Below are 27,183 nucleotides of genomic sequence, written 5' to 3' on the forward strand. Positions count from 1 at the left end.
GGGCGTGTCCTGTGATGACGTCACGGGGGTCCCCGTGGCGATGTCACCCGGGGGGTGTCCCCTGGGGGGGGGGGGTGTCCCTCTCCGTGCCCATCTATAGACAAAAAAATTCCTCCCGGATAAGGGGCGTGGCCCCGCCTCTTCCCCGCCCCCTCGTGAATAATGAGTCGCCTAATGAGCGCGCGCGGTGACGCGGCCGGTGGCGGCCAATGGGCGCCCGGTGACGCCGGTCGGTAGAAAGCGCCCGCGCGCCCCCCCCGGCCCAGAGCGCGGAGCAGGAACGGGAGCGGCCGCCGCCATGGTGGGCACCGGGAGCGGCACCGGGAGCGGCACCGGGGGATGCGCGGGGGGATGCGGGGCCGGGCCGGGGGGGCGGAGGGGGGGGAGGCTCGGTGGGGCGGGGGGGTGGATCGGTGGGTCCCGGGCGCGGCCGGTGTCTCCAGCCCCGAGGGCGCGGCCGGGCGGTGCCGGTCCCGGTTACCGGAGCCCGCTGACGGCCGCGCTCTCCCCGCAGTGCGACTTCTCGGAGGAACAAACCGCGGGTGAGTGACCGGCCCCGGGCACGGCCCCCCCGCCTCCCCCCGGCACCGGGCACGGCCCCCCCGGTCCCGCCCGGCCCCCCCGGCCCGGTCCCGCCGCCCCCAGCGCTCCTGCGCGGCCGCGGGCGGGGCCTTTCCCGGGGCAAAGTCCCCCCGGGCGGGGCCGTTGGCGGCAGCGGGGCGGGGGGGGGCCGCGGGGCCGGGCCCGGGGGATGCGGAACCGGGCCCGGGCCCGGGGGGGCGGCGCGGGGCGGGGGGGGGCTGCGGGCCCCTCTTGCGCCATTTGCCCTTATATGGGCACAGCGCGGGGCAGGGCCGCGCATTCCTGCGGGGGGGGGCCCGGGCGCCCGGTTCCCTCCCGGGGGGGGCAGGAGCCGCCTCGGGCGGGGGCAGCATCCCGGGCGCGCCCGGCGCGGGGGGGCGCCTCCTGCATCCCGCCGGCGTCGGGTTCCACCGGGAAACCGGATCCCGCCCGGGAACGAAACTCGATCGGGGCCGATGGGGGGGGGGGGGCGGAGCCCGCAGGGTCCCGGTGCGGGAGGGCGCGGGGGGGGGGGCAGGTAACCGGGTCCCACAGGGTGCGGGTCCCATCGGTGCGGGGCGCGTGGCTGCAGCGTCCCTCGGGATGGGGGGTCCCGGTGAACCGGGGGGGGGGGGGTGGTGTCCCGGTGCGGTGGGGGGGTCCCGCAGGCGCTGACGCGGGCGGGGGGGGGGTCCCGCAGAGTTCAAGGAGGCGTTTCAGCTCTTCGACCGCACCGGGGACGGGAAGATCCTGTACAGCCAGTGCGGGGACGTGATGCGGGCGCTGGGCCAGAACCCCACCAACGCCGAGGTCATGAAGGTGCTGGGCAACCCAGAGCGATGGTGAGCGGGGAGGGGCCCCCCCCCCCCAAAAAAAAAAACCAACCCAAACCCTCCCCCGGCCCCCACCCACGGCCTCTGTCCCGCAGAGATGAACCTGAAGACGCTGAACTTCGAGCAGTTCCTGCCCATGATGCAGACGATCGCCAAGAACAAGGACCAGGGCTGCTTCGAGGACTACGTGGAGGGGCTGCGGGTCTTCGACAAGGAGGGCAACGGCACCGTCATGGGCGCCGAGATCCGCCACGTCCTCGTCACCCTGGGTGAGCGTCACCCCCGCGCCCCCAGGGACCCCTCGGCCACCCCCTCGGACCCCCCAAGCCCTGGGATCCCCACAAGGCCCAGATGGGCACCCCCCCGCAAGCCCTGCGGACCCCCAGTGTGTCCCCCCATCACCTCAGAGTCCCCTGGTGTCCCCACCACCACCCCGGGGTCCCCTGGTGTCCCCCACTCCCTACTCCACGGTGCCCTGATGTCCCCCCATCACTCTGTGGGCCCCTGGGGTTCCCCCCATCACCCCGCTGTCCCCCGCCACCCCCCAGGGTCCCCTGGTGTTCCCCCCCATCACCCCGGTGTCCCCGGCCACCGCCCCGGGGTGACACAGCCTGTCGTCCCCGTGCCCCCCCAGGTGAGAAGATGACGGAGGAGGAGGTGGAGCAGCTGGTGGCCGGGCACGAGGACAGCAACGGCTGCATCAACTACGAAGGTGAGGGACGGGGGTCCCGGGGGGGGCGGGGGCTGGGGGTGTCCCGGGGGGTCCCAGGGGTGCGGGGGGGGTCCCGGGGGGCTCAGCGATGGCCCCGCTCCCTCCCTGACCATCATGTCTCCTTCCTTCCTCCCAGCCTTTGTGCGACACATCTTGTCAGGGTGACGCCGCAGGGGTACGCGCCTCCCCCCGCTCCCCTCAGTTACTTACAAATTATTTTTTTTTCCTTCCTATTTTTTCCCTGTGGTGTCTTTTTTTTTTTTTAAAAAAAAAAAGAAAAAAAAAAAAAGGCCGCCTGATTTGCGCTCTCGCCCTTGGTGCAGCCCCCCCTCCTCCTCCCCCCCCCCGCATGCCCCTCTGCATGGAGCCCCCCCACCCCCCCCCCCCCGCGTGCTGGGGCCGGGACGGGGGTGCTGGTGCGGGGGGGGGGGGGGGGGCAGCGGAGCCCCCCCCCCCGCAGCCAGGGCCGGGGCCGCAGCGACGCCGGGTCCTCCCTGCGCTCTTCAGCCGTTTGACTTTGGTTTTCCTGCCTTTCTCCGGGACAAGGGCTGGGGGGGCCCTGCAGACCCGCCCCCCCTCACTCCCTTCTCCCCCTTCTCTCCACAGAGCTGGTCCGGATGGTGCTGAGCGGCTGAAGGCCCCTCGTGTTGTGTGTGTCCCCCCCCCGCCATCACTCCCGGTTTTGTGCCTTTTCCCTCATTGTCCTGCCCCCCCCACCCCCGAGACCTGCCCCCCCGCTGCTCCCAGCGCCCCCCCCCCCCCAGCCCCACCGGCTAAATTATTGCTCCACGGCATCAAATAAACCAAGTGCTGGAAAGGTGACGCCGCGTCTGTGAACCTGTCCTGCCCCCCCCTCGCCCCCCCCCCAGACAAACCCTGGACTACGAGGCCGTTTCTTCCCGCCCCGGGGACTTGGAATTTTATTTTTGATGTTTTTTTTTTTAAAAAAACAAAACAAAGAGGGGGGGGGGGGGACGACGACACGACGACTGAGAATGAGCTGGGGGGTGGGGGGGGGGGGCAATGCCCATGTGCCGGGTGGGATTGGAGCTGTCACATAAATAGCCGGGGGGGGCGCAGGGTCCCCGGCCCGCCCAGGGAGACCAACACTTAAATAAAATCCGGGACAATCATAAAAAAATACCAAAGCGGGAGGTTGGGGGGGGGGGGGGGGGGGTCAGGGCTTCCTTTGGGGTGCCTCGGGGGGGGGGCCGGTCTCCCCGGGCCGGGGGCGGCGGCGGCAGGTTCGGGGGGGGCTGTGGCATCCGGGGCCCCGTCGGGGCTCACTGCGTGGGGGGGACGGGGGTGGCCGTGCTGGGGCTGGGCGCGATGGGGTCCGTCTGCAGGGGGGGGCCTTGGTCTGCGGGGAGAGAAAAGAGAAGGGGGTGGGGGGGACGGGGGGGAGGGTTACATCTGGGGGGGGCAAGGGGGTGCAGCCAGCACCTCTTGCCCCACGGCTCCCGGGTCGGTTGAGCCCCCCCACGCCCCCTGCCCAGCCCCGTGCCCGTGAGCGCGTGCCCCCTCCCCGAGCCGATCCCGGTGGGTCCCCCGCTCCCCGTCCCCCTCCACGCGTGTGCCCCCCCCACGCCCCCCCCCATGTCTCACCTGCGAGGAGGCCGGGGTTGGGAAGGAGGCTTCCCTGCACGGCGGCCACGATGGCGGGGCTGTGCGCGGCGGCCGAGCCCCCCGCGAGGTGCGGCAGGGCCAGGCCGGGTGGGTGGGTGGGGGGGGGCAGCCCCCCGGACGGCATGCTGCTGGCGAGGGCCCCATGCAGCGGGAGGGCGGGGGGGTTAGCGGGGAAGGCGGCGCCGAGGGGCTCGGCGGGGGGGTTAGCCATGCTCAATGGGATGGCGGATGGAGGCAATCCGAAGGGCAGGGCCGCGGGCGCATTACCGGGCACGGCGGGGTGGCCGCTGCCACCGAGGCTCCCAGCCAGGCTCTGGGACGGCGGCTGCTGCCCGGGGAACGGCGCCGGGGCTGCGGGGGGAGCGGTCAGCGCTGAGGAACCCCCCCGCCGCCCCCCGCCGCCGGCCGCGGGGTGAAACACCCCCCCCCACCCCGCCCGGGACTACTCACCGTGCGGGACGGCCGGGCCCCGGCGGCGGCGGCGGCTGCGGCGGGGGGCCCCGGGCAGCGGCTGCCCCACGGGCTCGGCGGGGGCCACCATGGCGGGGGCGGGCGGCGCGGCCAGCGGGTGGGCAGCGGGGGCCAGGGGGGCGCCGGCGGCGGGCAGGGGCTGGGCGCCGGGCGGCAGCGGGGGCGGCTGCTGCTGCTGCTGCTGCTGGAGGTGCTGGAAGTGCTGCTGGCGCGCGCGCATCTCCGCGTACTTCAGCTGCTCCATGTGGAAGGCCTGGCGGTCCGCCAGCAGCTGCTGCCGCTGGTATTCCAGCTGGGGGGGGCAAGGGGGGGTCAGCGGCGGGGTGTGGGAGCGGGTGCGGGGGCCCCCGCGCCCCCACCGGCACTCACGGCCTCGCGCTCCCGGTCCATGATGGTCTCCAGCTCCTCGAAGTGCCGCAGTTTGATCTCCAGCTTCTTCATCTGCGTCTCCACCAGCAGCGCCACCAGGGACTTGATCTTACGCTCCTCCACCGCCGCCAAGTGCTGGGGGGGGACGTGGGGTGGGTGGGGGTCAGCACCGCCCGCCGGGCAGCACCCCCAGCCCCTGGCCCCGGCCCTCACCTTGGCCTTCACGGCGGCGGCGGCCAGGGCGGCGGCGGCGGCGGTGGAGAGGTTCCCCTCCCCGATGTCCCGCTCCACCTTGGCCTTGCGCTCGGCCTCGGGCTCCGGCAGCTCCTTGGGCGCCTCGTCCGGCCCCTCCTTCGCCTCCTTCTCCTTCTCGGGCTCCCCTGCGGCAGGGAGGGGGGGCCATGTCGGCGGGGCAGGGCTCAGCGTCCCCCCCCCCGAGCCCGGCCGGGCCCCCACTCACCCGCGCCCTCGCCATCGCCCTTGTCGGGCTCCTTCTCGCCCTCCGCCTCCTTCCCCTTCTCCTCCTCCTTCTTGGGACCCTCCCCGGGCTTCTCCTTCGCCTCCTCCTCGGCGGCGCCGTCCCGGGGCTCCTGGGGAGGCACCGGCCCCGCGGCCGCTCGAGTCCCCGCAGCGGCCGCCCCCCCCGCCGGGGCCCCCCCGCGCCCCCTCCCCGGGCCGGCCTCTACCTTCGCCTCCTTCTTCTCCTCGGCCGGCTGCGCCTCCGCCCGCGCCTCCTCCGCGCCGCTCTCCTCTGGGGACACAGACGCGGGCTCAGGCCCGGCCGCGGCCCCCCCGTGCCCCCCCCCGCGCGGGCAGCGCCTCACCCATCCGCTCCGGCTCGTCCGAGGCGGTGCCGGCGATGCCGCTGCTCTCCAGCCCGAACGCGGGGTCGGCCTTGCCCGTCACCTTGGCCGCCTCCTCCACTTTGCGGACGTGGGCCTCCACCAGGGCCGTGGGCACCTCCTCCTTCATCTTGGAGAACTCCTCTGGGGGGGCAGCGGGCCCTCAGGGGGGCGGGCAGGGGGGCCCCCCCGCCCCGCGGCACCAGCCCTGGGCCTCAGCGCTGCAGGTTCCTGGGGGCTTGTCCTCGCCCCACGGGTCTCATCCTGGCTCCCCCCCGGACTGGTCCTGACTCCCCACAGAGCCCCCTGCGGCACTCAGCCCCTCCCTGCAGCGCCCCCCCAGCACTCAGCCCCCCAGGACTGGTCCTGGCTCCCTACAGGACGGACCCTCTCCCTTTACGACTCCTGCCACCCCCTATGGACCCACCCGCAGGACTCACCCCCCCTCCTACAGGACTCATCTCCCCACAAGACCCCCCCCCGTCTCCCTAAAGAACCCCCTCCAGGACCCCCCCCGTCTCCCCAGAAGCCTTCCTACCTCCCTAGAGAGTCCCCACTGGACTCCTCCCTCTGTGAGACCTGTCCTGTCCCCCCACAGGACGGAGCCTGTCTGCCCACAGGCCTCGTCTCCCCGCGAGACCCCCCCCGGCTCCCTCCAGAACCCCCTACAGGACCCCTCCTGCCTCCCCCTGAGCCTCATCCACCTCCTCCTATAGAAGCCCCTATAGAACTCAACCCGTCCCCGCCCGGGACTCATCTCCCCACAGGCCTCGTCCTGTGCCCCTACAGAAGCCCCTATAGAGCCCCCCGGGACTGGTCCCTCTGCCGCCAGCCCCCCCCCGGCCCCCCGCCTCACCCAGAGCCGACTTGGCGGCGGCGGAGGCGACGCGGGGGTCGACGACGGAGGCCAGGAAGGCCACGGTGCTCATGACGGGGTTGCCCGACTGGCTGAAGGGGATGGGCTGGTAGGCCAGCGGCCCCAGCGAGGCCTCCGAGTCCTCCAGGTACGGGTCCTCGATGGGCAGGCGCAGGAAGTGCAGGATGCACTCGTCCTGCGTCCGGCTGCCCACGTGCTCCGACACCTTGTTCCAGTCGTCCTTGTACATCTCCAGGGCCTGCGGGACGGCGCCGGGGGGGTCAGCGGGGCCCGGTGGCGGCGGGGTCCCCCCCTTCCCCGCGGGTCCCCCCTCACCTCCAGCAGCAGCAGCGTCTCCTGCTCCGTCCACTCCCGCGTGGCGCTGGCGGCGGCTTTGCTCTGCGGGGGGGGGGAAAGGGGTGAGCGGCGGCGGGCGGGGGGACGGGGAGGGGGACGGGGCGGGCCCCACCTTGGAGGGGACGTTCTTCTTGGTGTACATGTCGGTGCGGAGGCCGAAGTTCTGCATGTCGGCCGGCTTCTCCTTGCTCTTGTCGGGGAAGTTCAGCATCTGCTGCGAGGCCGAGGTCTGCTGCCGGGGGAGGAGGGGGGACGCTGGGGGGCGCGGCGGGGGGGGACGGGCCGCCTGGACGCCCAACCGAGCCCCCCGGAGAAGCCTTCGTGCCCCGTCTCGTCACGGCGTCCCCCCCGCGTCCCTGCTCCCCGGGGCAGGGCGGCATGCGGGGCGCGAGGGGGAGGAGGGAAGGAGCCTTCCTCGGCCAGCGGCGGGGGGACGGACCCCAAGGAGCCGCCTACCAGCTCCGGCTTCCCCTTCACCGTCTCGCTGACCAGCTCCTCCATCTCTTTGCTCTTGCGGCCCGTCTTGGCGTCGCCGTCGCTCTGCCGGCCCTGAGGCACGGATCGAAGCTGTGCGATCCCCCCCCGCCCCCCTCCCCGGCCCCCACCCCCCGCGCCCGGCCCCCCGCAGGGACCGGGGGACGGCAGAGAGGCGGGGGGGGGACACATGCGGCTGGGCGAGGAGCGGCCGCCCCCCCTGCGCACCCACCTGGGGGGTCTTGGGCTGCAGCGGCACCAGCCCCGATGGCGTGTCGGCCAGCACGTGGAAGTGGGAGGTGGGTGGGGGGCCCATGGGGGTGGGACGGCTCTCGGCGTCCACCTGGTAGTTGATGAGGCCCCACTGCTCCAGGAAGGCGTGAACCCTGCGGAGAGCCGGGGCTCAGCGCCGCCCGCGGCCGGCCCCCCCCCCCCACCCGGCACCGGGCGCCCCCCGGGGCCGCCGCACCCACCGCATGATGGCGCAGACGTCGCCGGCCAGGTTGCGGCGGCAGGCGGTGGAGGTCAGGTACTCCTGCGGGTTCAGGCGGTACGTGTCGATCATGAAGTTGCGATAGGCCAAGTATCTGGGGAGAGCGGCGAGGCCTCAGCGCCGGCCCCCGGGGACGCGGCGGCGGCGGCGGCGGCGCGGCGGGGCCTCACATTTCGGGGGTCTTGGATTTGTTCTTGCCGTTGAAGAACTCGGGCAGGGCTCGGCGCTCGATGGCGTGGACGCTGCAAGACGAGAGGCTCGGGGCGGGCCCGGGGCGGCCCCCGCGCTGCCCTCGGCCCCCCCGTACCTGTTGTAGTCGAACCAGGCGGCGTAGCTGGGGATGATGATGTGGTGCGTCTGCTCCGTCACGTTGTCCTCGTGCAGGTCGGGGTTCTTGGCCTGCTCCCCCTTGCTCCCAGCGCCGTTCTCCTCCTCGTCCTGCCACAGACCCGGCGCCGCGTGGGCGAGGGGGTCCCGAGCCCCCTCCGTGCACCTTCCTCGTCCTCGCAGGCAGCGGGATGAGGGCGAAGGCGCCCGCGGCGCCAGGGGAGCGGGGGGACGGGGCCCTTCTGCACCCCAACGGGGGACAAGGAGAGAGGGACGGCGGCCGCCACGGCGCCGGCGGGGACGACGAGGGCCCGGGCCTCACCTTGCCGGCCGTCTCCATGCTCTCGTCCTCCTGCTCATCTGGAAGAGAGGAGAAGGCGCCGCAGCTGTGGGCGCTGCCGGGCGCACGGTCCCGGGGACCCGCCGCGGCGCTCGGCCCCGGCGCGCGCCCTCACCCAGGTCGGTCATGGTGCCCCCCTTGACGGGCGCAGACTCCGAGTCCTTCTTGGTGTTGACTGCAGCGGAGGGAAGCGGCGCTGAGCACCCCCGGGAGCGGCCCCCGGCCCTGCCCGCGCTCCTGACGGGGCGGGGGGGCCCCGCAGGGCGGCTGCCGGCCCCCCCGCCCCGACCTGTCTTGGGCAGGGTGACCTCCTCCACGTTGGGGACGGGCGAGGGCTCGTCCATGTCCTTCGTCAGGTCCTCCTGCTCCTCCTCGCGGTGCCCGCGCTTGGATTTGTTGTAGGGGGTGGAGGGTCTGCGGACAGAGATCCCCCCGCGCCCCCGTCACCACCGCGCCCCGGGGCCGCGCTCCCCGCGGGGGGGCCGCCCCCCCAGCCCGGGCTCACCCCTTCTTGGCGTTCTTCTTCTTGGCCTCGGGGGTGGGCGAGGGGGAGGGCGAGCGCTTTCGCTTCTTGTAGTTGCCCCCTTTCTTGTCCCGCCGGTCCGAGTCAGGGCTGTTCACCTGGAGGGGGCGGACACGGGGGGGTCGCTGGGTCGAACCGAGCGGGACGGCCAAGCAGAGACCCCCCTCGCCCCCCGCCCTGACCTCGTCCGTCAGCGTCTTGGCCGAGATCTTCTTCCTGCGGGCGACGGGGCTCTTCTCGTCCGTCACCTCGTAGTCCTCCTCGTTCATCCACTCGTTGAAGGTGTCGGTGTCCAGGATCCACTTGGCGTGGACCTGCCGGGAGGGGGCGAGGGCAAGTCAGGTAGCCCACGGGCAAGTTGGAGGGGATCGGGGGGGGCCACAGCCGCCGTCCCAGCCCGGGGCACCCCCGTTACCTTCCGGGGCTTCTCCGGCGTCGGGGCGTCCTCCACGGAGGCCTCGATCTCGCTGGCGGGGATCCAGGTGTCGTAACTGCGGGCGCAGAGGGACGGGCTGAGCGGCGACCCCGGCGCGGGGGGCGCCCCGCGGGCGCGGGGGGGGGCTCCCCCAGGCCTCAGCCCCCCCCCGGGCCCCCTCACCTGTCGGGGTAGTAGCCCCAGTGCAGCAGGACCTGCTTGTCGCGCTTCATGACCGGCCGCACCCACTCCTCTGCGGGAGAGACGGAGCGGGGCGCCCTGAGCAGGGTCCCGCCGCGGCGCCCCCCCAAACGCCCCCCCCCCCCGCCGGGGCTCCCCCCTCGCACCCACCTTCCTCAAGGTTCCCGGGGACGGGGCAGACGACGTGGGACGCGTTGCTCTTGTCCTCGGTCACGGTGCCCTGCGAGGAGAGCAGGGGAGGGGGTCCAGGGCCCAGGCGCTGCGTGGGGCCCCCCCGTGCCCCCCCCCCGGCGCTGCCACCGACCTGGTGCCTCTTGACGATGTCTTTGAGCTTGCTCAGCAGCTTGGGCTCGATCTCCTGGTGCAGGAAGATGTTGGGCCGGGCCAGGCAGTTGTTCTGGGGAAGCAGGAGAGGGACTGGTGAGCGGGGGGGGGACACGGGGGGGTCCCGGGGAGGGGGGGGCAGCGGCGACGCCTCTTACCTGCACCAGGGATTTCTCGATGGTCATGAACATCTCCACGTTGCGGTCCATGCGCGAGGGATTCTGGAAATCGAAACGCCGCCTTATTGGAAGAAAAGAGCGACTCTCATGAAAGCCACAGCTCGGGTCTCCTGGTCAGCACCCAGCACCTGGGGGGGCGCGGAGGGGGGGGACACGCGCCTGAACCCCATCAGGGGCCCACGGTGAGGGGGGGGGATACGCCCCGGCACCTGCTTGCCACGGGGGTGGGTGCCCTACACCCGCCCACCCCCGTGCAGCCCCCGGCCGAGGCCACCCCAGGGTGTTCCCATGGAGGGGGCCCCCCCACCCCGTCCCCGTGACCCCCCCCGGACCCCCCCAGCCGCGACGGGCGCAGGCGGGCGCTCACCATCCTTGGTCGCTCTTGAATTTATAGGCCGCTGCCAGGATGTGGCACAGGGCTCCCCCCGCCTTGAAATCCAAGAAGCATTTGATCTGGAACGGGAAGAAAAGGGTCGGGGGGGGGCGGCCGCGGGCGGGGGGCGGCCCTGGAGGGGTGGGGAGCTGGGTGGGGGCTGTCCCCTCACTGGGGGGCCCCCCCGTGTCTGTGTGCCCCCCCCTCACGGAGGTGCCGTCCCCGCGCTGGGCTCCGTCCCCGCGGTGTTGGGGCGCCGGTCCCGGTTGGGACCCGGTTCCTGCGCTGGGACACTGTCCCCTGCTCGGGGAGGGGGGGGCAGCTCCCCGGGTCACCGGGTGCTGTCCCCAGGACACCGCGGCCTGTCCCGGTCACCGGGTGCTGTCCGTGGTCGGGCGCTGGCCCGGGGGCCCCGGGGCTCCGTCCCAGCCCAGCTGCGTCCCCAGATCTCCGGGGCCTCGTCCCCGGGTCCCCGGGCGCAGGGCCTTGTCCCCAGGCCCGCGGGGTCCCCAGGGGCTCGTCCCCGGGTCCCCGGGTCGCCGTGTCCCGCGGCCCCGCTCACCGGCAGCTTGGTGAGGGGCGCGTTGCTGACGTGCTTCCCGAACACCTCCTCCTGGAACTGCAGCAGCTGCACCACCAGGCTCGACAGCGACTTGTTGGTGGGGGGCTCGGCCTGGATGTACTGCGGGGGGGGCGCGGGGGGGCGCCGTCAGCGCCGCCGCCGGGGCCCCGGGGGGGGGGGGGTGGGGGGGCGGCGATGGCGGCGGCGGGGCCGTGACAGGCCGGGCCCGGCGGGGCGGGGGCCGTGGCCGTCGCCCGCCGCCCCTCCGCCGCCCGATACCTTCTTGTAGTTCTTGCTGAGCCAGAGCCGGACGTTGTCGAACTGGCTGACGGTGTCCGAGGCCTCGTAGTACTTGACGTTGGGGCCGCCGTCCTTCTTCCGCACCGCCATCTTCGAGCGGGCCGGGCCGCCTCCCGCCTCCCGCCGCCGCGCCGCTCTGCCGCCCCCTGCCGGCCCCGCCCCGCGCCGCCGCGCGCGCCGCCGGCCCCGCCCCGCGCTCCCCGGGGCTGCAGCGCCCCCTGCCGGGCCGCGCGCTCGCGGGTCCCCCCGGTCCCGGCCGCGGCCGGTGGCTCCGGGGCGGGGCGTGGCCGGCGGCGGGGCGTGGCTGGCGGGGCGGGGCGTGGCCGGCGGGGCGTGGCCGGCGGCGGGGCCCGGTCTAGGCGGAGCGCGGCGCAGGGTGGCGCGGGAGTCACGGTGGCCGAGTGGTTAAGGCGTTGGACTCGAAATCCAATGGGGTTTCCCCGCACAGGTTCGAATCCTGTCCGTGACGCTGAGCCCTCGCTTTTTCCCTTTTTGCTGGCGGGGGGCGGCTCCCCCCGTACCCGCTCATTTAACGGGGGGTGTTCGTCATTTTGGGGCACAACGCCTTGGGGGGGGGGGGCTGCACCCGCGACCCGCAGCCGCCCCCCCGGAGCCCCGCGGCGGGGGGGGCCCGTCCCTCCCCCCGGGGGGAGCCGCAGCGGCAGCGCCCCAAAAACGCGTTTATCGATCCGAGGGACCCCCGGGATGGGGAGAAGCCCCCCCCCCCCCCCAAAACCCACCCATCTCTCACACGGGACTGAGCCCCGCTGTCCCCCCCCTCCCCGTGTCGTCCCTGGCGGGGGGTTTTGGGGAGCAGGCGCAGCCCCCCCAGGCGCCGAGAGGCCGGTAAAGCGACCAGAACGTTTATTGATGCCGTGAGTCCCCGCGGGACGGACACCGGCGGCGACGGGACGGTAAAAACCACCCGAACAAGTGCAAATAAATTAAAAGTTCCCAACAAGAAAACGAGGTTCTGAGGGGCCTGTCCACGGTACTTCCAAAATAAAATTTAAAAAAAAAAAAAAAAGGGGATAAAAACAGGAAAAAGCCGAAAGAAGTACAAAAAAAAAAAACCCAAAACCAACCCCAGAGCCACAATCACGAGTGTGCGGGAAGGGCGGAGGGGAGCGGGGCCAAACACCGGGAACACGGGGCGTCTCGGGGGGCTGCGAGCAGGGGGGAGCGCGGGGAGCTGCCTCCGGGGGGGGGAGAGGGGCCCGGGGGCTGCGGGGCGCCGGACCCCCACCCTCAGCCCTCCCGTGCACTGGAAGGGCCAAACCGGCGGCGGGGGGCGAGTCGAGTGGGGCCCCGGGGGGCGCCTTGCCCCCCTCCGGCCCTGCCAAGCCCCTTCCCCAGCCCGGGGAGGGGGGACGGGCCCCCCGCTGCTGCATTTGGAGGCAGAGACCCCGGAGAGCAGGCGGAGGAAAATCCAGAGGGGGAGCAAAGCCCAGGGAGGGGGGCAGGAGCCGCCGGGGGCCGCGGGGTCGGGCCCGGGTTCACACCGGGAGAGGCGCCCGCAGCCGGGCAGGGGCTGCGCGGGGCGGCCGCTGCCCCTCTCCCCCGACGCCACGGCACGGGGAAGCTGCTCTGCGAGGGGCGGGCGCGGGGGGCTGCGGCGCGCGCGGCGCTGGGCCGGGGTTCGGGGGTAGCGTTTCCCAGAGGCGTTTAATCATTTCAGCTCGGCAGCGAGAGGTTCGGGGGAGCGGGGCCCTAAGGAAACCGCGTCGGCGACCGGGGAGCACCAGCAGTTCTGGGCGGCTGCGCCCGGCCTCCGCCTCTGCACCTTCCCCCTCCTCTCCCTCGTCAGCGCGCGGCGTTTTCTCTGCGGAATCCTTAGATTTCCTCCACGCCGTGTGCGAAAATCATCACCAGTCCCGGCTCGAGCACCATGTCCTCGCCCATGTGCTGGTTCTCGCAGGCCATCACCACCACGGCCTGCTTGCCGGGGATGCGCTTGGCCACATAGTTCTCGTAGTAGCGCCGGTTCATCTGGCGCGTCTCCAGCGTGGCCAGGCCCTGTGGCCAGTTCCGCTCGTGGGCGTTCTCGATCAGCTCGTTGATGATGGAGGTGGGGCAGCCGCTCTCCACCAGCGAGCGCTTGATGACGGCCTGCAGCACCGCGTCCGGCGTGGAGATCATCCCGCCCCACCGCGTCACCCGCGCCGGCTGCAGGGAGTTCACCCACCTGCGGGGGACAGAGACGGGGGCAGCGGCGTCAGGGCGGCGCGATTCCGGAGGATTCCACCCCGAAACGGGGGAGCGGCGCCGCCGCGGGCCTGCCCCGCGCTCGGGGGCGAAAGGGCGGGATGAGGAGCCGCTTCCTCCAGCCCCTCTCCCCGCGAGGAAGGAATCCGGCAGCTTCCTGCTGCCGGGCAGGATGCAGGTGGAAGGACAAAAACGCTCGGAAGCCGCCGCGCAAGCAGCTCCCCGGCACAGCCCCCCCTTGCTCCTGGGGAGCGTTTTCTTCTCAAACTCACCGTGGGAGGCACCTCACCCCCCCCGCAGCCCCCCAGCTGCCCCGCTCCTCCCCGCCCAGCACCAGCACTTACTCCAGGATCTCGTTGTACTCGATGGTCTCCTCCAGGTTCTGCAGGTTGGGGTTGACGCTGCGGATGGCGCGCATGTAGGCCTTCAGCAGCTGGATGTCCCGTTTCTGCGACGGGCGGGAGGGACACGGCTGTGGACACGCGCGCCCCGAGCCCGGACACGGGCGGCGGCAGGGACTGACACCCCCCGCAGCCGCCCCCCCTCGTCCCCAGAGCCGGCGTTTGGCGTCCGAGTGCCTCCCAGGAGGGACCCGGCCGCGAGAGCCCCCGGCCCGCACGGACCCACCTGCTCGGCCAGCTGGTGCTTGTGCTCTGCCGAGGTCTTCTCCAGCTCGGCGATTCTCGTCTGCTGCTGCTGCACCACAGACCTCAAGTGCTTGATGCAGTTGTGGTTTGGCAGCTCATCTTTGGGCATTTCCAAGCTGCGGAGCGTTACGAGGAAAAGGTGGAGGCCCCACATTACGGAAAGTTACACACCGGAGCACTGGGCGTAAGTGTGTAAACAGGACCCAGAACAAACCCGGAGGCCCGGGGAGCCCCGGCTGTGACCTCCCCTCCCTGCCAAGCCTGGGGAGAGCTCTGGGAACAAACCACCCCCGGGTATTTGTTTGGGGGTTTTTCCTCCTCCGAAGCGGTGAGGGCTCAGCACCAGGCGCTGCCCACGGGCCTGACCCACTCTCCGACTCCACCCAAGCAGATCCCATCGTCTCCAAGCTGGTCGGTCCCCCCCCAAGGGGGGCAGAGGGTGTCGGCACCCCGAGCACCGGTGCCGAGGACCCGCCACCAGCTTCCAGCCACAGGCAGGGGGGAGCTGGAACCTGTCCCAGGCTGGAACGGCCCCGGTGCCCCGTTTCCAGCAGCCAACTGGGAGCCGAGGCCCAGCACTGAGCCCGAGCACTTTGAACCGAGCTTAAAAGGAACCGGGTTTGACTCAATTTCCTTCCCGACCCTCTCCGCAGCACCACGGCCTCCGAAGCTCTGCCAGCCCCGAGCTCTGCGCCCGGGGGCTCCGGCACCGAACCCCGGGGCCTCCTCACCCGCATCCCTGCTCGCAGGTCACGGGGCGCTTGGGATTGTGCTCGCAGTCGTTGAGGTGAGACATCAGGTTGTCGAGTCGCACGACGGCCGTACAGCCGAAAACAGCGTTGTCACAGGTGATCTGCAGCTTCGAGAGCATGTTCCGCATGATCCGCGGGACGGGGCGGAGGTGGGCGACCGTCACCACGCTGCGGTCCACGGGGCAGGTCTGCTGCTGGGAGAACCACTGGGTGATGCAGGCATTGCAGAAGGCGTGCTCGCAGTGAGGAGCCTGCGAGGGGCAGAGAGCAGCCGCGCGTTACCCCCGCGGACAAGGGCCCTTCGTCCCGGCGGGGGCACCGAAGGGAGGAGGCGCCTCCGACACACGTTACGCGGCACCTTCGCCCCGCAGAGCTGGCGCCCGCCTTCCCCCGTCCCTGCTCTGAAGTCGGGCCCGGCCCCACCGAGGCCCTGCCAGCGGATCAGCCCCCCCGGGACGGGGCAGGGACCCCTCAGAGCCGTCCTCCCGCTCCGCGGCCTCCTGCCAGCGCTGAGGGGGCAAGAGGGACCCGGATGGTAAATTTACACATTTTTCCAGGGCAGACCAGAACGTTTCCTTCACTGTATTTACACAGCTGGGCTCTGCTCTCGCGCTCAAGCCGCAGGCGAAAGAGCAGAGGATCGGGAGAGGAGCGGGACGGGCGCCAGCTCTCCGGACAACGCGGAGCTTTCTCCCACCGAGCAGAAGCCCCGAGCTGCGGGGAGGGCCGGGGCGGTCGGGGCTGAGGCTCACCAACAAGCGGCTCCCCCAGCGCCTCGCGCAGCCGCCGCCGACTGCGGGGCCACACCGAACCCAGACTCACCTCTTCGGGCCACTGGACCATGCTGGGAGCACTGGTGCAGCCCCTGTGGCAAACGCAGCTCAAGGCACCGGGCCCAGCACAGCGGCCCCACGGTGTCGGACAAGGCGGCACGTGCTGGGCACCGGCACGGGGACAGGTTGGGGTGGGTTTTTTTGTCTCCTTTTCCTGGAGTCCCACTCGCCGAGGCCGCGGCTTTCCACTGGCCCCACCACTCCCCTTGTGGCCTTTTAGCCACTGCAGCCCGTGCCCGCCCCCAGTGAAGCTTTGCGACGGGGGTACCCCAGTGTCACCAAGCACAAACGACACCGGTTTCAGGGCACACAGAGGGTCACCCCCCGGCCCCAACAGCCCCGAGGAATCACCATCCTTGGAGACCCTGGAACCCCGGGGCTGGACATGGCGCTGAGCCCCCTGAGGGAGCGCTGGAGGTTTAAATAAACCTGCTCCAGAAAGGTGCAACTCTCCCCGTTTCGTGCGATGGCCTGTGGTTGTGTCCCCGTGGTGAGGGACTCGGTAAAACCGGAGCTCCTCGGACAGGGCAGAGGAGCAGCTGCAGGACGCTCACCCGTGACTTAGCAGGTGGCAGCTCCGCCACAGGGTGGGCCACAGCCCCCGGGGACCCCCCTCGGGCAGCCTCTGTGATGCGGCTGCAATAACTGCGTGCGGGTTTCAGATTAGCTCACTCTGATTTTCATCTGTTTTATTTCGAGTGAAGCTGGATTTCTGCAGAGGGGACGGAGCGACGCCAGCACGTGGCCCCTGGAGGGACACCGGGGGCAGGACGCAGCCCCCACCCCGGGGAGGGCAGGGACTGGCAGCTCCCCTCGGGTCAGCACTGTGGGGGGGCTCTAAAAGCCCCCACTAACCCCTCCCCGACTAATGGGGCTCCGCGGGCCCCTCCGGCCCCGAGAGGCGCAGGAGGGCTGGGGACGATGCAGCGCTGCGGAGGGACGCGGAGCTCTCCGGGCAGCCCCGTCCAACGGCCCCTCGGCTGCGCAGGACATCGGGGGGATCGGCACCCCCTCCCTTCCCCGGGCGCTACACGAGCTGCAGCACGAGCCGCAGGATCCACCGAACACCCGGCGGTGCCGGGGTCCGTCCGTCCGTCCTCCGGGCCCAGCCAGGGACAGATTTTAGCACCGCGGCTGCTGTCGCTGCCCTGGGACACCGTCCCCGTGCGCAGCTGCGGCTTTGGTGGAGTTAAGAGGGGGGTAAGGAACGAAGAGGTTCAGGAAACCTGAAGCACAGGCTCATCCCTTCCTCCCGCCTCCTCGCTGACCCCGGGATATCCCCAGACCCAGAACTCGAGGCCATTTCCACTCAGCCGCAGACTTTTACCCCCGGTGCTCCTGCCTTACCCGTGCTGCTGCCTCGGGCCGTCAGGAGGGAAGGTCAGAACCCATCGAGCTCGCCTGACACGCGCTGCGTGCGGCGCCCGTCACCTCACCGACACATCTAGAAGCCTGGACCTGCAGTCGGAGGCTTTCGGTAGCCACAGCCAGTGCCCAGACAGAAACGTACCTGAACCGGCTCCTCCAGGACCCCGCTGCAGATGGGGCATATGAGGTCTTCATCAACGTCCCCCTGAAAACGTGCTACATCATACCCCATCGCTCATCACCGACGCCAGAACCCTGCGGAGGGAAGAGGAGCAGCAGTCAGAGGCCCCACGGCGTGCGGACAGGGCAGGCCCCGGCCCTCACAGCACCCCAGTTCCCCAGTTGCCCCCCTCTCCTCCCAGTGTGACCAGCTGGGGTGGCTCCGGGCAGGGTGGGAGCTGGTGGCCAAGCGTGTGCTGAACCGCTGCTCCCTCGCGCCGCGCACCGCTCCTCTCCCACACGCGCCGTTACCAGCCCTGCTGCGATTTTTCTACTTGTGGGGTTTTGGTTTGGTTTTTTGGGCTGTTTTATTTGCACGGTTTAATTTGGTTTGTAGAGGGGAGGAGGGCACGGCGGCACCTCCGCAGAGCGAGCCCAGCGCCAGGGGCTCCCGGGTGCAGCCGGACGCCGCGGCGGCCCCGGGACCAGGATCCCCCCGCGACTCGCCGGAGCTGCCGGGGCTCCTGCTCCCAGCACGGAGGGTGCGCAGCCCCGAGAGCAGCCCCCGGGCCCCGCGGCCCCGTTCTGCCTCCCCAGGGAAGGCCGGTCAGGTTCCCACACTCTGCCAGAGGCGACCTCGCGCCCTGCCCTGGCACAGCCGCAGCGACCGGCTCCGCCGCGGCTCGAGCTGGCTCCGGCTCTCCCCTCCCCGCCAACACCAAAGGGGGGGACGCAGCGGGAAGGGGCCCGGCCAGCGGGCACCCCGCCAGGAGCTGAAGCGTTCGGCCGCCCGCGGCCGCTCCCCGGTCGGTCCCCGGGACCCTCCCCAAGGGCAGCAGGGAGGGACTTTATTCAACTCGCCGGACACTGGAAGTCGGACACTAAATCAGCTCCACGTGTGGATGATTCTTTGCTTCCACAACAGGCTCAGACAAAAGACTCCTCCGACAGAGGCCGGGCTGGGGAAAGTCCCCGTGTCAGCGTCTGCAAGTCAGATAAGACGAAGGGCTGCAGGCTGGAGGGAGAAGGAATCTCCGGCTGCTCGAACCTTCCCGCGCCCTCGGACAGATGCTGCTCCCCGCACCGGGGAGGGACCCAAATTCCCTCCCAGCCCTCGACGGGCCACTCGCACTGCAAGTGCCAGCACCTCCCACAGACTCACGTCGGGTTCAAACCACGGGGAGGGCAAAGACGGCTGCGGAGGACCCGGCGCAGCAGCTCCCGGCCAGCAGCGGCCCCACGCAGCCCCCGTCACAGAGGGGCTTCGCGCTGCAGCTGGGCCCAGTCCGACCAGCTCCTGCCCCGTCTTGGCGCGTCTCCGGACGCGAGAGCAGCCCCACGAACACCCCGTCCTCTGCCCCTGCTCGGGCAGCGCCGCGGAGCTGCGCCGGGCACCGCTGCACCAGAACCGCGCTCCCTAGCAACGGGGCTTCGTCTTTTGCTTCCAGATTCCAGCATCGCCCTTGCAAAAAAACAGCTGGGCGAGACACGGAACGCGCCAAGCGGAGGGTGAAACATGAGCACTGAAAGCCAGCCTCGCCATCTGCCACACGGGAGCCACATCAAAACTCCCTCCAGAAAAATTCCAGCACCTGCACGAGTCTGAATTCTTCTCCTCGCTCGGCCCAGCTGCTCCCCTGGTGCCCCCGCGGGGCTCTGCCAGCACGTCGGGGCGCGGGGCACCCGCTGCGACCGTCAGGCAGGAACGGCAGCGCCGAACGCACCTGCAAACGCCGGAGGGAGATGGAGCCGGGTCCCTCCTGCCAGGCCCGGAGCTGAGCCAACGACCCGGCCCCGCAGGACACCCGATACTCGCGTCCTTCCCCGGAGGAGCCATCGCCCAGCTAACGGGGGCGAGCTCCGCTGGCACGGGGCCGCTCGATGAGAGCGGGGACCCACCGTGCGCTGAACCGAGGCACAAAGAGCTCGGAAAACCCCTCCGGGCAGGGCTCGCGGGGGCCCTCGTGCACCGGGGGGGGAAGCGCCTGCGCCACGGGCACGACGCGGCGTGGGGGAGCGGGGCCCGAGCAGGACCCAGAGAAACCCCGTCCCGGGAAACGCCTGCGGCAGGGAACAGCGGCCGCTGTGCCCCATCGGGGCAAGCCACCCCCCCCAAACACGGGGGGCTCCTGGACCCCAGCACCTCCCCGGGGCGGGGCAGGGGACTCGCTCAGACCAGAGCCCAGGCACAGAACTGGGCTTTAGCCCCGAAGACAGAGGAACGCGGGAGAAGTCACTGCTGCCCCCCTTCCCGCTTCCCTCCTCCTCAGCTCCTGCCTTGTCTTTGTAGATTCTCATCTTCCTGGCCTGGGGACCTCGAGTGCCAGCACAGCAGAGATCTACATAGCAACGAGGGCTCCGCTATCGAGAGGATCAGTCATTAGCAAGTCAAGAGCCCTGGGACGTTCCTGCCCTAACCCAAAGCCTCCTCAGCATCCACCAGCCCAGACAAAGGCTCCAACAGGCCCCTGGGGCAGGAGGGGAGAGGAAGGGGAGGACTGGTTAGAGCCCCAGCTGCCCCGGGGACAGCCCCGAGCCTGTCCCACCCCCGGCAGGATCCCCCCAGCTCCCCCAGTGCCACGGGGCGGGGGGCCAGCACCTCATCCCCGGCCTGACTGGTGCTGCTCTTCCACCCTCCCCAAAACCCGACACGTAAACAGGCGAATACGAGTCTAAAAGCCAAGGCAGAGCGTCGCCGCCGGCTCCCCCTGCCCTGTCACGGGACATACCCAACGCCCTGCGGTTTTGCTCCAAATCTTGGGCAAAAAGGGGCTTTGCTCTGCCCGGGCTGCCCCGACCCACAGAGCATCTGCCCGTCCTCGTGTCGGCGGCAGCAGCCACAGCGCTCGGCTCTTTGTGGCAACGTTGTGCCGCCTGCCAGCGCGATAACGAATGTTCCTGCCCCCAGAGGAAAACTGAATTGCTGAGAAAATCTTTTCTGTTGACAAAAGGAAAATTAATGGCTTAAAAAAGCTTCCCCCTCCTCCTTGAAAAAAAAAAAACCAAACCCAACCTGTCTGCATGGGAGCCCGTGGATTTGTTGCACAGCCCCCAGAGCACATGTTCCCTCCTTTTTGCCACAATACGTTGGAGCCGCTGGGTCCCAGAGACGCGGCGGAGCCAAACTCTCTGCCTGGAGCAAGGCAGCACCTCGGGGCTCCCGCTCCGCCGGCATGGGGAGCCCGGCTCAGCCGGGGTGCTGCTTCCACGCTCCCGCTCAGCACCCGCCAGCTCTCCCCGGCCAGTCGCTGCGTGGGGCCACGAGCCACCGGGGCGAGGATCCAGCGCCGCAGAGCTCTGCCGGGAAAGCGGCCCTGGCCCCGGCCGGCGGCTGCGGGCGCTCCCGGGAGCTGAGGGCTCCAAGTGGGAGGGAGGGAGTTTCGCCCAGGTAAAGGGCCCCCGGGCCCCCGGCCAGGTGGGGGCCGAAAGCGGCAGCACCCAGCCGCAGCACGGCCGGAGCTCAGGGACAAACCAGCCCCGCCCACAGCGAACGACAACGGCGAGAACGATTGTGGGAGCGGAACCGGCACCTACCACTGGACACCCAGCAAGAAACACGCCTGGAAAATGAGAGTCAGCACAGGCAAGGGCAGGGCGAAGCGCAGCGACCACCCCGGGGCCTCGTGTTCAGTCCCAAAGGTGACGCCCTGCTGCCTCCCGCCGGCCCGCAGCCTCTTGCGGGACCCGGTGCCAGTCCACTAGGGAAGCCCATCCCTTCCGTGGAAACACAGAACACCCGGCAGAATCCCTCAAAAAAAATTAAAAACAAAACAAACAAAACAAATCAGACTTAATGAGCCTGGAAGCCCCCAGCGTCAGGCTTCGCCTGGTTCTCAGGGAAGGGAAGGCACCATTTTCTCACTATTTCCCATGCAAGTGTTGCCAACAGATACCAGAGCCGCAGCTGGGACCGCTCGGAAGAAACCTGTTCTGTGAGCAATGGTGGTTTTAATAATCTTTCCTAATTTCATCAGCTTTGTGAGCCAAAAGAAAGAGAATTAAAACCAGAAAGCAAGGGGGAGGGGAGGAAAGGGAGAGAAAACAACATATGGAAGCAAGAGGGGCTGTTGTGCAGCAGTTGAGCCCGGCGTGGGAGCCAGGGCGCCAGCGAGCTGCCCCCGGCCCGCGGTGGGTGTTCCGGGGCGCCGCGCTTTGCCGTCTCCGTCTCCCCGCTGTGAGCAAACACCGAACATCTCGGGGGGCTGGAGGGTTTCCGAGGAAGCCTTGCTGCTGCTGGAACGCTTCCAGGGAGAAAAAAAGTGACCCAGAAGCTTAGAGAAGTCAAAGCTTTGCGGCAATCGGCTCCCAGGCGCCAGGGTCTGCACCCGTTTAGGACGGGCTCCGCTCCCAGGGCCGCGGGTCCCGGCGAGGGAAGAGGCAGCGGAGCAGGAGAGGGACCGGGGGAGCGGGCAGGAGCGGCCCCGCCGGGCCCGGGTGGCAGCGCGGGGGCTCTGCGGGGGCTGCGTCACCCGGAGCGGGCCGGGAGCTGCTCGGATGGGATCGGGCTGGGGCGCGAGGGCTCCGCTCAGCCAAGCACGTCGGAGACAGAAGAGTCTCAGCGTTGAGCTGAGCCCGCGTCTGCGCCTCGCGGCTCTACAGCGGCTCCCGACTGACCCGACCCCGTGAGGTGTCGCAGGAAACCCCCCGACCCGCAGCCGAGGATCCCCCACCCAGCGGCAGCCGGGTTGCCAAGCCCCGGCGACTCCTCGCCTGCCTCCTGCCACCCCCAGCGCCCCAGCCCCGGGTGTTCCACAGCGCAGCTGCCACAAACCCGCCGGGCCCCCGCAAGCCACATACTGCAGGGCAGTGGCCACCACGCGGCCACCCCGGCCCGGGGCAGAGCCACCGCAGTCGTGGGGCACCGGCACCCGGCAGCCAGCGCCGCCAGCAGCCCCCAGGGTCACGGGCGGGAGGAAGAGCGGCCTGAAACCGGAGACTAACAACAATCCTGAGGGCGAACACGCAGCAGCACCCCGAGCCGGCCGAGCCCCTCGCCCTGACCTAGTTGTCCAGCGACCCAGTTTGGAACCGCGGGGCGGGAAGGAGCCCAGCGCCTGCTCCGCGCCCCCGGCCGAGCGACCCCCCCGCACGCGGGCCGAGCTCGAAGCCAAGCTCTGCCCTAATCTGGAGCACGAGCTCTCCGCCGGGCCTTGTTAGGGTCTGACAGCGAGGACGAGCTGGCACCGCGTACATTCCGTAACTTCTTTGGAAGCGAATCGCCAGCACCACGGGCCCGGCTGCCACATCCCCCCGGGGCGGCGCGTCAGGGACACGCGAAGGCGGCGGGAGCAGACGCCGGGTTCCAGGGGAGCCGGGCCGGGCCCAGGCGCCTCCCCACCGCCCCGCGGGCCCGGCCCGGCCCTTCGGATCCTTACCTCGACCCTTCTGGGAGGGAATCACACCCCGCGCCCACCCGCGGCTCGCCCGAGCGGGGTCAGAGCCCAGCCGGGACGGGCGATGCCCGGGCTCAGCCTCTGGGGACGCGGCTCCGTGGCCGCAGGACCAGGCTCATGCCCCGGCTCTGCCTCTTCCTCAGCTTCTCCCCATTTGGTTGGCACCTGCCTTGCCTGCACGGTTTAGTGGTTTGCCCAGGAATTTCTGTGCACGTTTGAGACACCCACAGCCGTGAGCTTAAAAACCGCTGGCACGGAGGAGAGCTGCTCTGTGGGCCAGGAGTCGCTTCCCCTGCCCGGCTCCAGCTTCTCCGTCAGGAGTAACTGGTGAAGAGCAGCAGCTACACCAAAACCAGTTCTGCCTGCACGCACACCACCGGCTGCTTGGCATGTGCATAATTAACCACCCCAGTAATGACACCACGGAGCACCAGCTCCCTCCCCACCAAAAACAATCGATCAGACACTCCGACAGTCGCACGGTGCCGCAGCGGAGCCACGCTCCGGGCTCAAGGGGAACAACGACACCAAGGAGTTGGGTTTGATTGATTTACCTGGCACTAACTAGTCCCCTGATTCTCACTTACTAATCCTTTAAAGGGTCACCACTGCTCCAATGTAATTGCTGAGCTAACGTCCTTGTTTTGGAACAACGGTGACATGAGTTAATTCATTGCTTCTCCAAGCCGTGTTTCCTTCCCGGTGGATTCGGTGAGCTCCCCGCAGCCCCTCCCGATATCCCCCAGGCCTAAAACCTTCCTTGGGTGGAGGCGTTTCCTCAAAGTGTTTTAACCAGTTAGCAGAGACTTCAGGAATGACTGACCGTAATCCACAAAGTTTTAGTACATACTATTTTGATTCAAGAGGCCACAGGCAAAACCCATAAAAATATTACTCATTACTTGCTAATTAAAAGCTAAAAGCATCGAGCATACAGATCTAACAGCTCTTCCCATAAAGACTTTTTTCTCCAGCATTGATCTTCTGTTTAACATTAGCGCGCGTCCAGAGAGCAAAACTTCCCAAAGGAAAAGAACATTAAAAAATCCCTTTTTTTAAAAAAGCCTCTCTCAAGTCAGAGGGAGCTTTAGCCCGAGCACACGGAGCAGACAGGATCAAACGGGGAGAAACAATCCTTCGGGTTGTACAATAGGAGGAAAACGCCTCAACGGCGAGGCCCTGCCCGCCTTGCAGATCCCGGTAGCGGGTGCAAGGACAAACGAAGAGTTGCTACAGCTTAACCCCTGCGGAGCCGGGCTGGAGGCTCTGGCCCAGCAAGGCCCTTCCTGGCTCGGGGAAGCTCTTCAGGGTCACTAAAGCCCGGCAGAGTCCCGGGGACACCTGCGGGCGCCGCGCCCAGCACTCGAATCCGCGACACGGAGCAAGTCTTTGGGTTCCAAAAAAATCCCGTCCAGGCTCCCGGCGGGGCCCCAAACTGACCCCGGGCGCGGACAGGATTTCAGTGACCGAGGCTGAATGAGGACCAAGGTCCTGTGACTCCCATTAAGAACCGCCCGAGTCACCCGCTGCCGGGCGCCCGCGGAGCTCTGACACATCCCACAGGCCCCAGAGCTCACGGAGGAATGTGGCACCGCGGCTCCGCGGCGCGTCCGCACCCGGACACGGCAAGACCAGAGGAAGACGCTGCCCCGAGAGCCCCGAGGCGCCTTCTGGGGGGCTGCATGTTCCTCACCCCCGAGCCCAGCGCCCACAACGTGGGAACCACAACGTGGCACCGAGGAGCTTTCCGCCTCGGGCCGAGAGCAGCGGGACGGGCGGGATCTCCTCGTGCTCAGGGAACCGTCCCGCAGCAGAGCCGTGCCCTGTTTTCTGCGGCGAAGCCCCAGCACTCGGCAGAGGCCGCGCGACACAGCGCTGCTCCCACCTGCGGGGCTCCCCCCCGGCCTCTGCAGCCTCCCGGCGCCTTCCCAGCGCCCCAGGTTCGTCAGCGGGTTTCGTTAACAAAGCCCCTTCCCCGCCAGCCCGGGGCACCCCGCTCTTTCGAGGGCGCTCCGGGAACCCCAGCGTCTGCCCCTCCCAGAGCACCCCGTGGAAGCAGCGTACAGAGATCAGGCAGGGGCAGCGCCTGAGCCAGTCTGGCAGGGTTTATCTTAAACCTCTCAGATTTAAGGAAGATCTCGCTATTTCCCCGTAGACGTTAATTTACAAAAAGGGTCTTTAACGGCTTCGGAGCCAGAGCCGCGTCCACCCGCGCGGACCCAAGAGCAGCCCGTGATCCCCGAGCAGGGAACGCGTCGGGGGGCGAGCGGGCAGCCGCGAGCTGCAGCAGGGGACGGCGGGACACGCAGGGACCCTTCAGCCAGCAGAGCAACACCAAAGCTTCCAGATAAATACGGCTCCAAAGTTGGCAGCAGCAGCACTGAGATCTAAAGCAGAACCCTCTAAGTGCTGATGTAACTGTGGCCGTTCACGTGTCGGCGGCTCCACGTGTGCGGAGGAAGGACTTAAACTCATCCCCCACGCACAGATGGAGAAAGTTTTGAGGAACACGATTTACCTTCCGTGGCAGAATTCCTCCCTAAGCGGCGAAGAGGCAGGGCTGGGCTGGGTTTACTCTTTTCAGGGAGATGCTCCCAAAGGCCCATCTTTTCCCCTTCCTCTTCTACAGTTTAAAACGTCGTTCTTTGAGGGCCGAGAGCCGCTGCCACGCAGGAGTCATGAGGTCAGACAGGACAGATCTAGTCACAGGGAGGAAAAAAACAGGAGGGAAAGATGAGCCTGGTGAAAGCTGAGGGGGGGGGCTGAGCTCGGCCCTTCGCTCCCCCCCCACAGGAACCCGGGGTGCAGCCCCACGGAAGAGAAACCTGCAGCCCCCGAAGAGCCTTCGCGGCTCTGCGGAAAAGCAGAACCCGCGCGGGACCACGGAGCGGCAGCACGAGCCCCCGCAGGGCCCCGCCACGACGAGCAGCCCCGCGCCCCCGGGCGCTCCTCACCCCCTCCGGCCCCACGGGCACCGACTCTGCCTCACCTTCGGAATTCCCATGGGAAGAACACGGGTCCCCGCAGGGCCCCCCCCGGCCTCAGGGAGCCCTCACGCACCCCGACACCCGCCCCAGGCTGAACACGACCGGGCCAGCGCCCAGAACGTCCCAGAACACCGGTTCCCTCCCGGCGGCTCCGGGAATTCGACCCTCGGCCAGAGCCCCGCTCGCCTCGGCCCCCCCTCGCCGGCCCCCGAGGGCAGCTGGGGCGAGCGGGTTTCCAGCAGGATCCCTGCGCCGCAGAGCGCTTCGTGGGCAGGGAACGAAATATTTGCCTGGTAGGTAAAGTCTCTGCTTTTAAGTTACGCAATCCTGCTAAAAATAGTTTTCCCCCAAACGCCACCTTAAAGATCTTCTGACACAAATCCAAATTTTTCTCGCAACTCCTCTGCTCGCTCTAGCGTTGCAAAAATTGACAGCAGGGAAGCCCGAATCGGAAAAACTGCTTCGGTTTTATCTGCTGGTCTCGGCAACAGGGATAAAACCGGCTCAGAAACACCCCGGACGTCACCACGCCGTGACGGGGGACACCGACACCCGGCCCCAAAGCCACCACGAGCCGCTTTGTCATTATTAATTATTATTATTGAGAAAAAAGCCAAGCTGATGCTGTCGCCTTTCCGTCCGTTTTCGCGTTTATCCGTTAAAACAGAGCGAGGCCCCTCCCGCGAGGCGAGAGGCCGCCGAGCCCCGGCGCTGCCGGTCGGGACGAGCCGCGGGACGCCGCCCGCTCCTCGGCGCCAATTAAGCCTCGTTCCATTTAATTACCGGCATCCCGGCGGGGCCCGGCCCTGCCCGAGCAGACGGACGGGCCGGGCCCCCGGCGGGGGATCCCCGCTCCCCAGCTGCGCCCGGAGGATGAGGATCGCGTCGCGGGAGCAACTCTGAGCGCAGCGAACGCCGCCCCTCCGCGGCGGGGAACGGCTGGTGCCGTCCCGGCGGGTTTTTACGACGCTGCATCATCAGGTGGGCCCGGCGCCTCCCAGGCCACGGCGGGGTTTTTTTCCCTCCGCGGTTGAGCCGGGCCCTGCGAGCGCGGGCACGCACCGGGGCGGCAGGACTCGGTGCCCCCGACCGGAGCCGAGATTCGCCTCTAGACCGAGCCCCGGCGCGGCCGCACAAAGCGCTGCCCCCCCCCCGCCCGGGGCTCCGGGCCCCCCCTCGCTTCCCCCCGCGGCCCCGGGGGGTTTCACGCCCCCCCCCAGCTCCCTCCTCACCTCCGCAGCCCCTCGCCGGCCCCCGCCCCGCGGCCTCCGGTCAGACCGGACCCGGCTCCCCCGCGCCCCGGCCCGGGCCCCCGCCGCGCGCTCCCGCCGGGGCCGCACCGCGCCCGCCCAGTCCCCAGAGCCCCGAACGCCGCCCCCAGGGCACCCCCGGGCTCCCCCCGCCGCTCCTCGCCGCCGGTCCCGCAGCCGCCCTCACCCTCAGCGCGGGCCCGGCCTCACGTACCGCCTGCGCGGGCCCGGGCCGGCTCCGGGACGCCGCGGGGCTCAGGGGCGGCCGCGGCCTCCACCGCCTCCCCCCGCCCGGCCCCGCCGCGCCGCTCCGCACCCCCCGCCCCGCCGGAAGCGCCGCCCTGACCGGCGAGCGGCGCCGCGGAGCCGGAACTCGCTGGTCGGGGGCGGGCTCCGGGGGCGGGGCGGGGCGTAGTATTTATCACCCCGCTAATCCCCGCCCCCTCCGCCC

General features: G+C 69.7%; 3 protein-coding genes and 1 non-coding gene across 13 annotated transcripts; 2 read left to right on the plus strand and 2 right to left on the minus strand.

The window, feature by feature from the left end:
- The first annotated feature begins 187 nt into the window (after positions 1 to 187).
- Positions 188 to 2,928, plus strand: MYL6 (myosin light chain 6). Its single transcript, XM_074929534.1, is given in 6 exon segments — positions 188 to 301; positions 515 to 542; positions 1,262 to 1,407; positions 1,492 to 1,663; positions 2,029 to 2,106; positions 2,713 to 2,928. Coding segments are annotated over 6 exon segments (456 nt in total). The 5' UTR covers positions 188 to 298; the 3' UTR covers positions 2,742 to 2,928.
- A 355-nt stretch (positions 2,929 to 3,283) lies between these two features.
- SMARCC2 (SWI/SNF related BAF chromatin remodeling complex subunit C2) lies at positions 3,284 to 11,260 on the minus strand. Of its 5 annotated transcripts, none has more exons than XM_074929600.1 (29): positions 11,118 to 11,260; positions 10,839 to 10,958; positions 10,271 to 10,356; positions 9,883 to 9,964; positions 9,705 to 9,797; positions 9,551 to 9,620; positions 9,383 to 9,452; positions 9,200 to 9,275; positions 8,967 to 9,098; positions 8,767 to 8,882; positions 8,551 to 8,675; positions 8,377 to 8,436; positions 8,244 to 8,281; positions 7,902 to 8,032; positions 7,765 to 7,836; positions 7,575 to 7,688; positions 7,334 to 7,487; positions 7,084 to 7,176; positions 6,740 to 6,856; positions 6,607 to 6,669; positions 6,271 to 6,529; positions 5,397 to 5,558; positions 5,259 to 5,323; positions 5,033 to 5,162; positions 4,786 to 4,952; positions 4,573 to 4,707; positions 4,183 to 4,495; positions 3,712 to 4,083; positions 3,284 to 3,466 (listed from the first exon to the last, which is right to left on the minus strand). In XM_074929600.1, the coding sequence occupies exons 1-29, from the start codon at positions 11,226 to 11,228 to the stop codon at positions 3,390 to 3,392; spliced, it is 3,603 nt and encodes a 1,200-aa protein (XP_074785701.1). In that variant the 5' UTR covers positions 11,229 to 11,260; the 3' UTR covers positions 3,284 to 3,389. The 5 variants fall into 5 exon arrangements, with proteins under 5 accessions (XP_074785701.1, XP_074785703.1, XP_074785699.1 ...); XM_074929602.1 differs by having other exon boundaries at positions 4,000 to 4,083; positions 6,740 to 6,859; XM_074929598.1 differs by having other exon boundaries at positions 6,740 to 6,859.
- Positions 11,261 to 11,525: 265 nt separating this feature from the next.
- On the plus strand, positions 11,526 to 11,607 carry TRNAS-CGA (transfer RNA serine (anticodon CGA)). The gene has a single exon. It is a non-coding gene; the product is annotated as a tRNA-Ser (tRNA).
- Positions 11,608 to 12,026: 419 nt separating this feature from the next.
- Positions 12,027 to 27,095, minus strand: RNF41 (ring finger protein 41). Of its 6 annotated transcripts, XM_074929773.1 has the most exons (8): positions 26,947 to 27,095; positions 25,014 to 25,194; positions 17,964 to 18,086; positions 17,086 to 17,198; positions 14,722 to 14,993; positions 13,971 to 14,106; positions 13,688 to 13,791; positions 12,038 to 13,323 (listed from the first exon to the last, which is right to left on the minus strand). In XM_074929773.1, the coding sequence occupies exons 4-8, from the start codon at positions 17,173 to 17,175 to the stop codon at positions 12,972 to 12,974; spliced, it is 954 nt and encodes a 317-aa protein (XP_074785874.1). In that variant the 5' UTR covers positions 17,176 to 17,198; positions 17,964 to 18,086; positions 25,014 to 25,194; positions 26,947 to 27,095; the 3' UTR covers positions 12,038 to 12,971. The 6 variants fall into 6 exon arrangements, with proteins under 6 accessions (XP_074785875.1, XP_074785874.1, XP_074785869.1 ...); XM_074929774.1 differs by lacking the exon at positions 17,964 to 18,086 and having other exon boundaries at positions 12,027 to 13,323; positions 14,722 to 14,933; XM_074929768.1 differs by lacking the exon at positions 17,964 to 18,086 and having other exon boundaries at positions 12,042 to 13,323.
- Positions 27,096 to 27,183: the final 88 nt, after the last annotated feature.

This window comes from Athene noctua, chromosome 30 (assembly GCF_965140245.1).
Source record: "Athene noctua chromosome 30, bAthNoc1.hap1.1, whole genome shotgun sequence".
NCBI classification, from domain to species: domain Eukaryota; kingdom Metazoa; phylum Chordata; class Aves; order Strigiformes; family Strigidae; genus Athene; species Athene noctua.

What these genes read in the sequence shown, in the direction of transcription:
- RNF41 (XM_074929773.1), bottom strand. Translation starts at nt 17,175, where the DNA reads ATGGGGTATGATGTAGCACGTTTTCAGGGGGACGTTGATGAAGACCTC. An exon ending in TCCTGGAGGAGCCGGTTCAG is followed by an intron (nt 14,994 to 17,085) that starts GTACGTTTCTGT and finishes TGCCCCTCGCAG; the next exon opens with GCTCCTCACTGCGAGCACGC. An exon ending in GAGTACAACGAGATCCTGGA is followed by an intron (nt 13,324 to 13,687) that starts GTAAGTGCTGGT and finishes TGTCCCCCGCAG; the next exon opens with GTGGGTGAACTCCCTGCAGC.
- SMARCC2 (XM_074929598.1), bottom strand. Translation starts at nt 11,228, where the DNA reads ATGGCGGTGCGGAAGAAGGACGGCGGCCCCAACGTCAAGTACTACGAG. An exon ending in TCGAGAAATCCCTGGTGCAG is followed by an intron (nt 9,798 to 9,882) that starts GTAAGAGGCGTC and finishes CTGCTTCCCCAG; the next exon opens with AACAACTGCCTGGCCCGGCC. An exon ending in GCATGGAGACGGCCGGCAAG is followed by an intron (nt 8,033 to 8,243) that starts GTGAGGCCCGGG and finishes GGTCTGTGGCAG; the next exon opens with GACGAGGAGGAGAACGGCGC.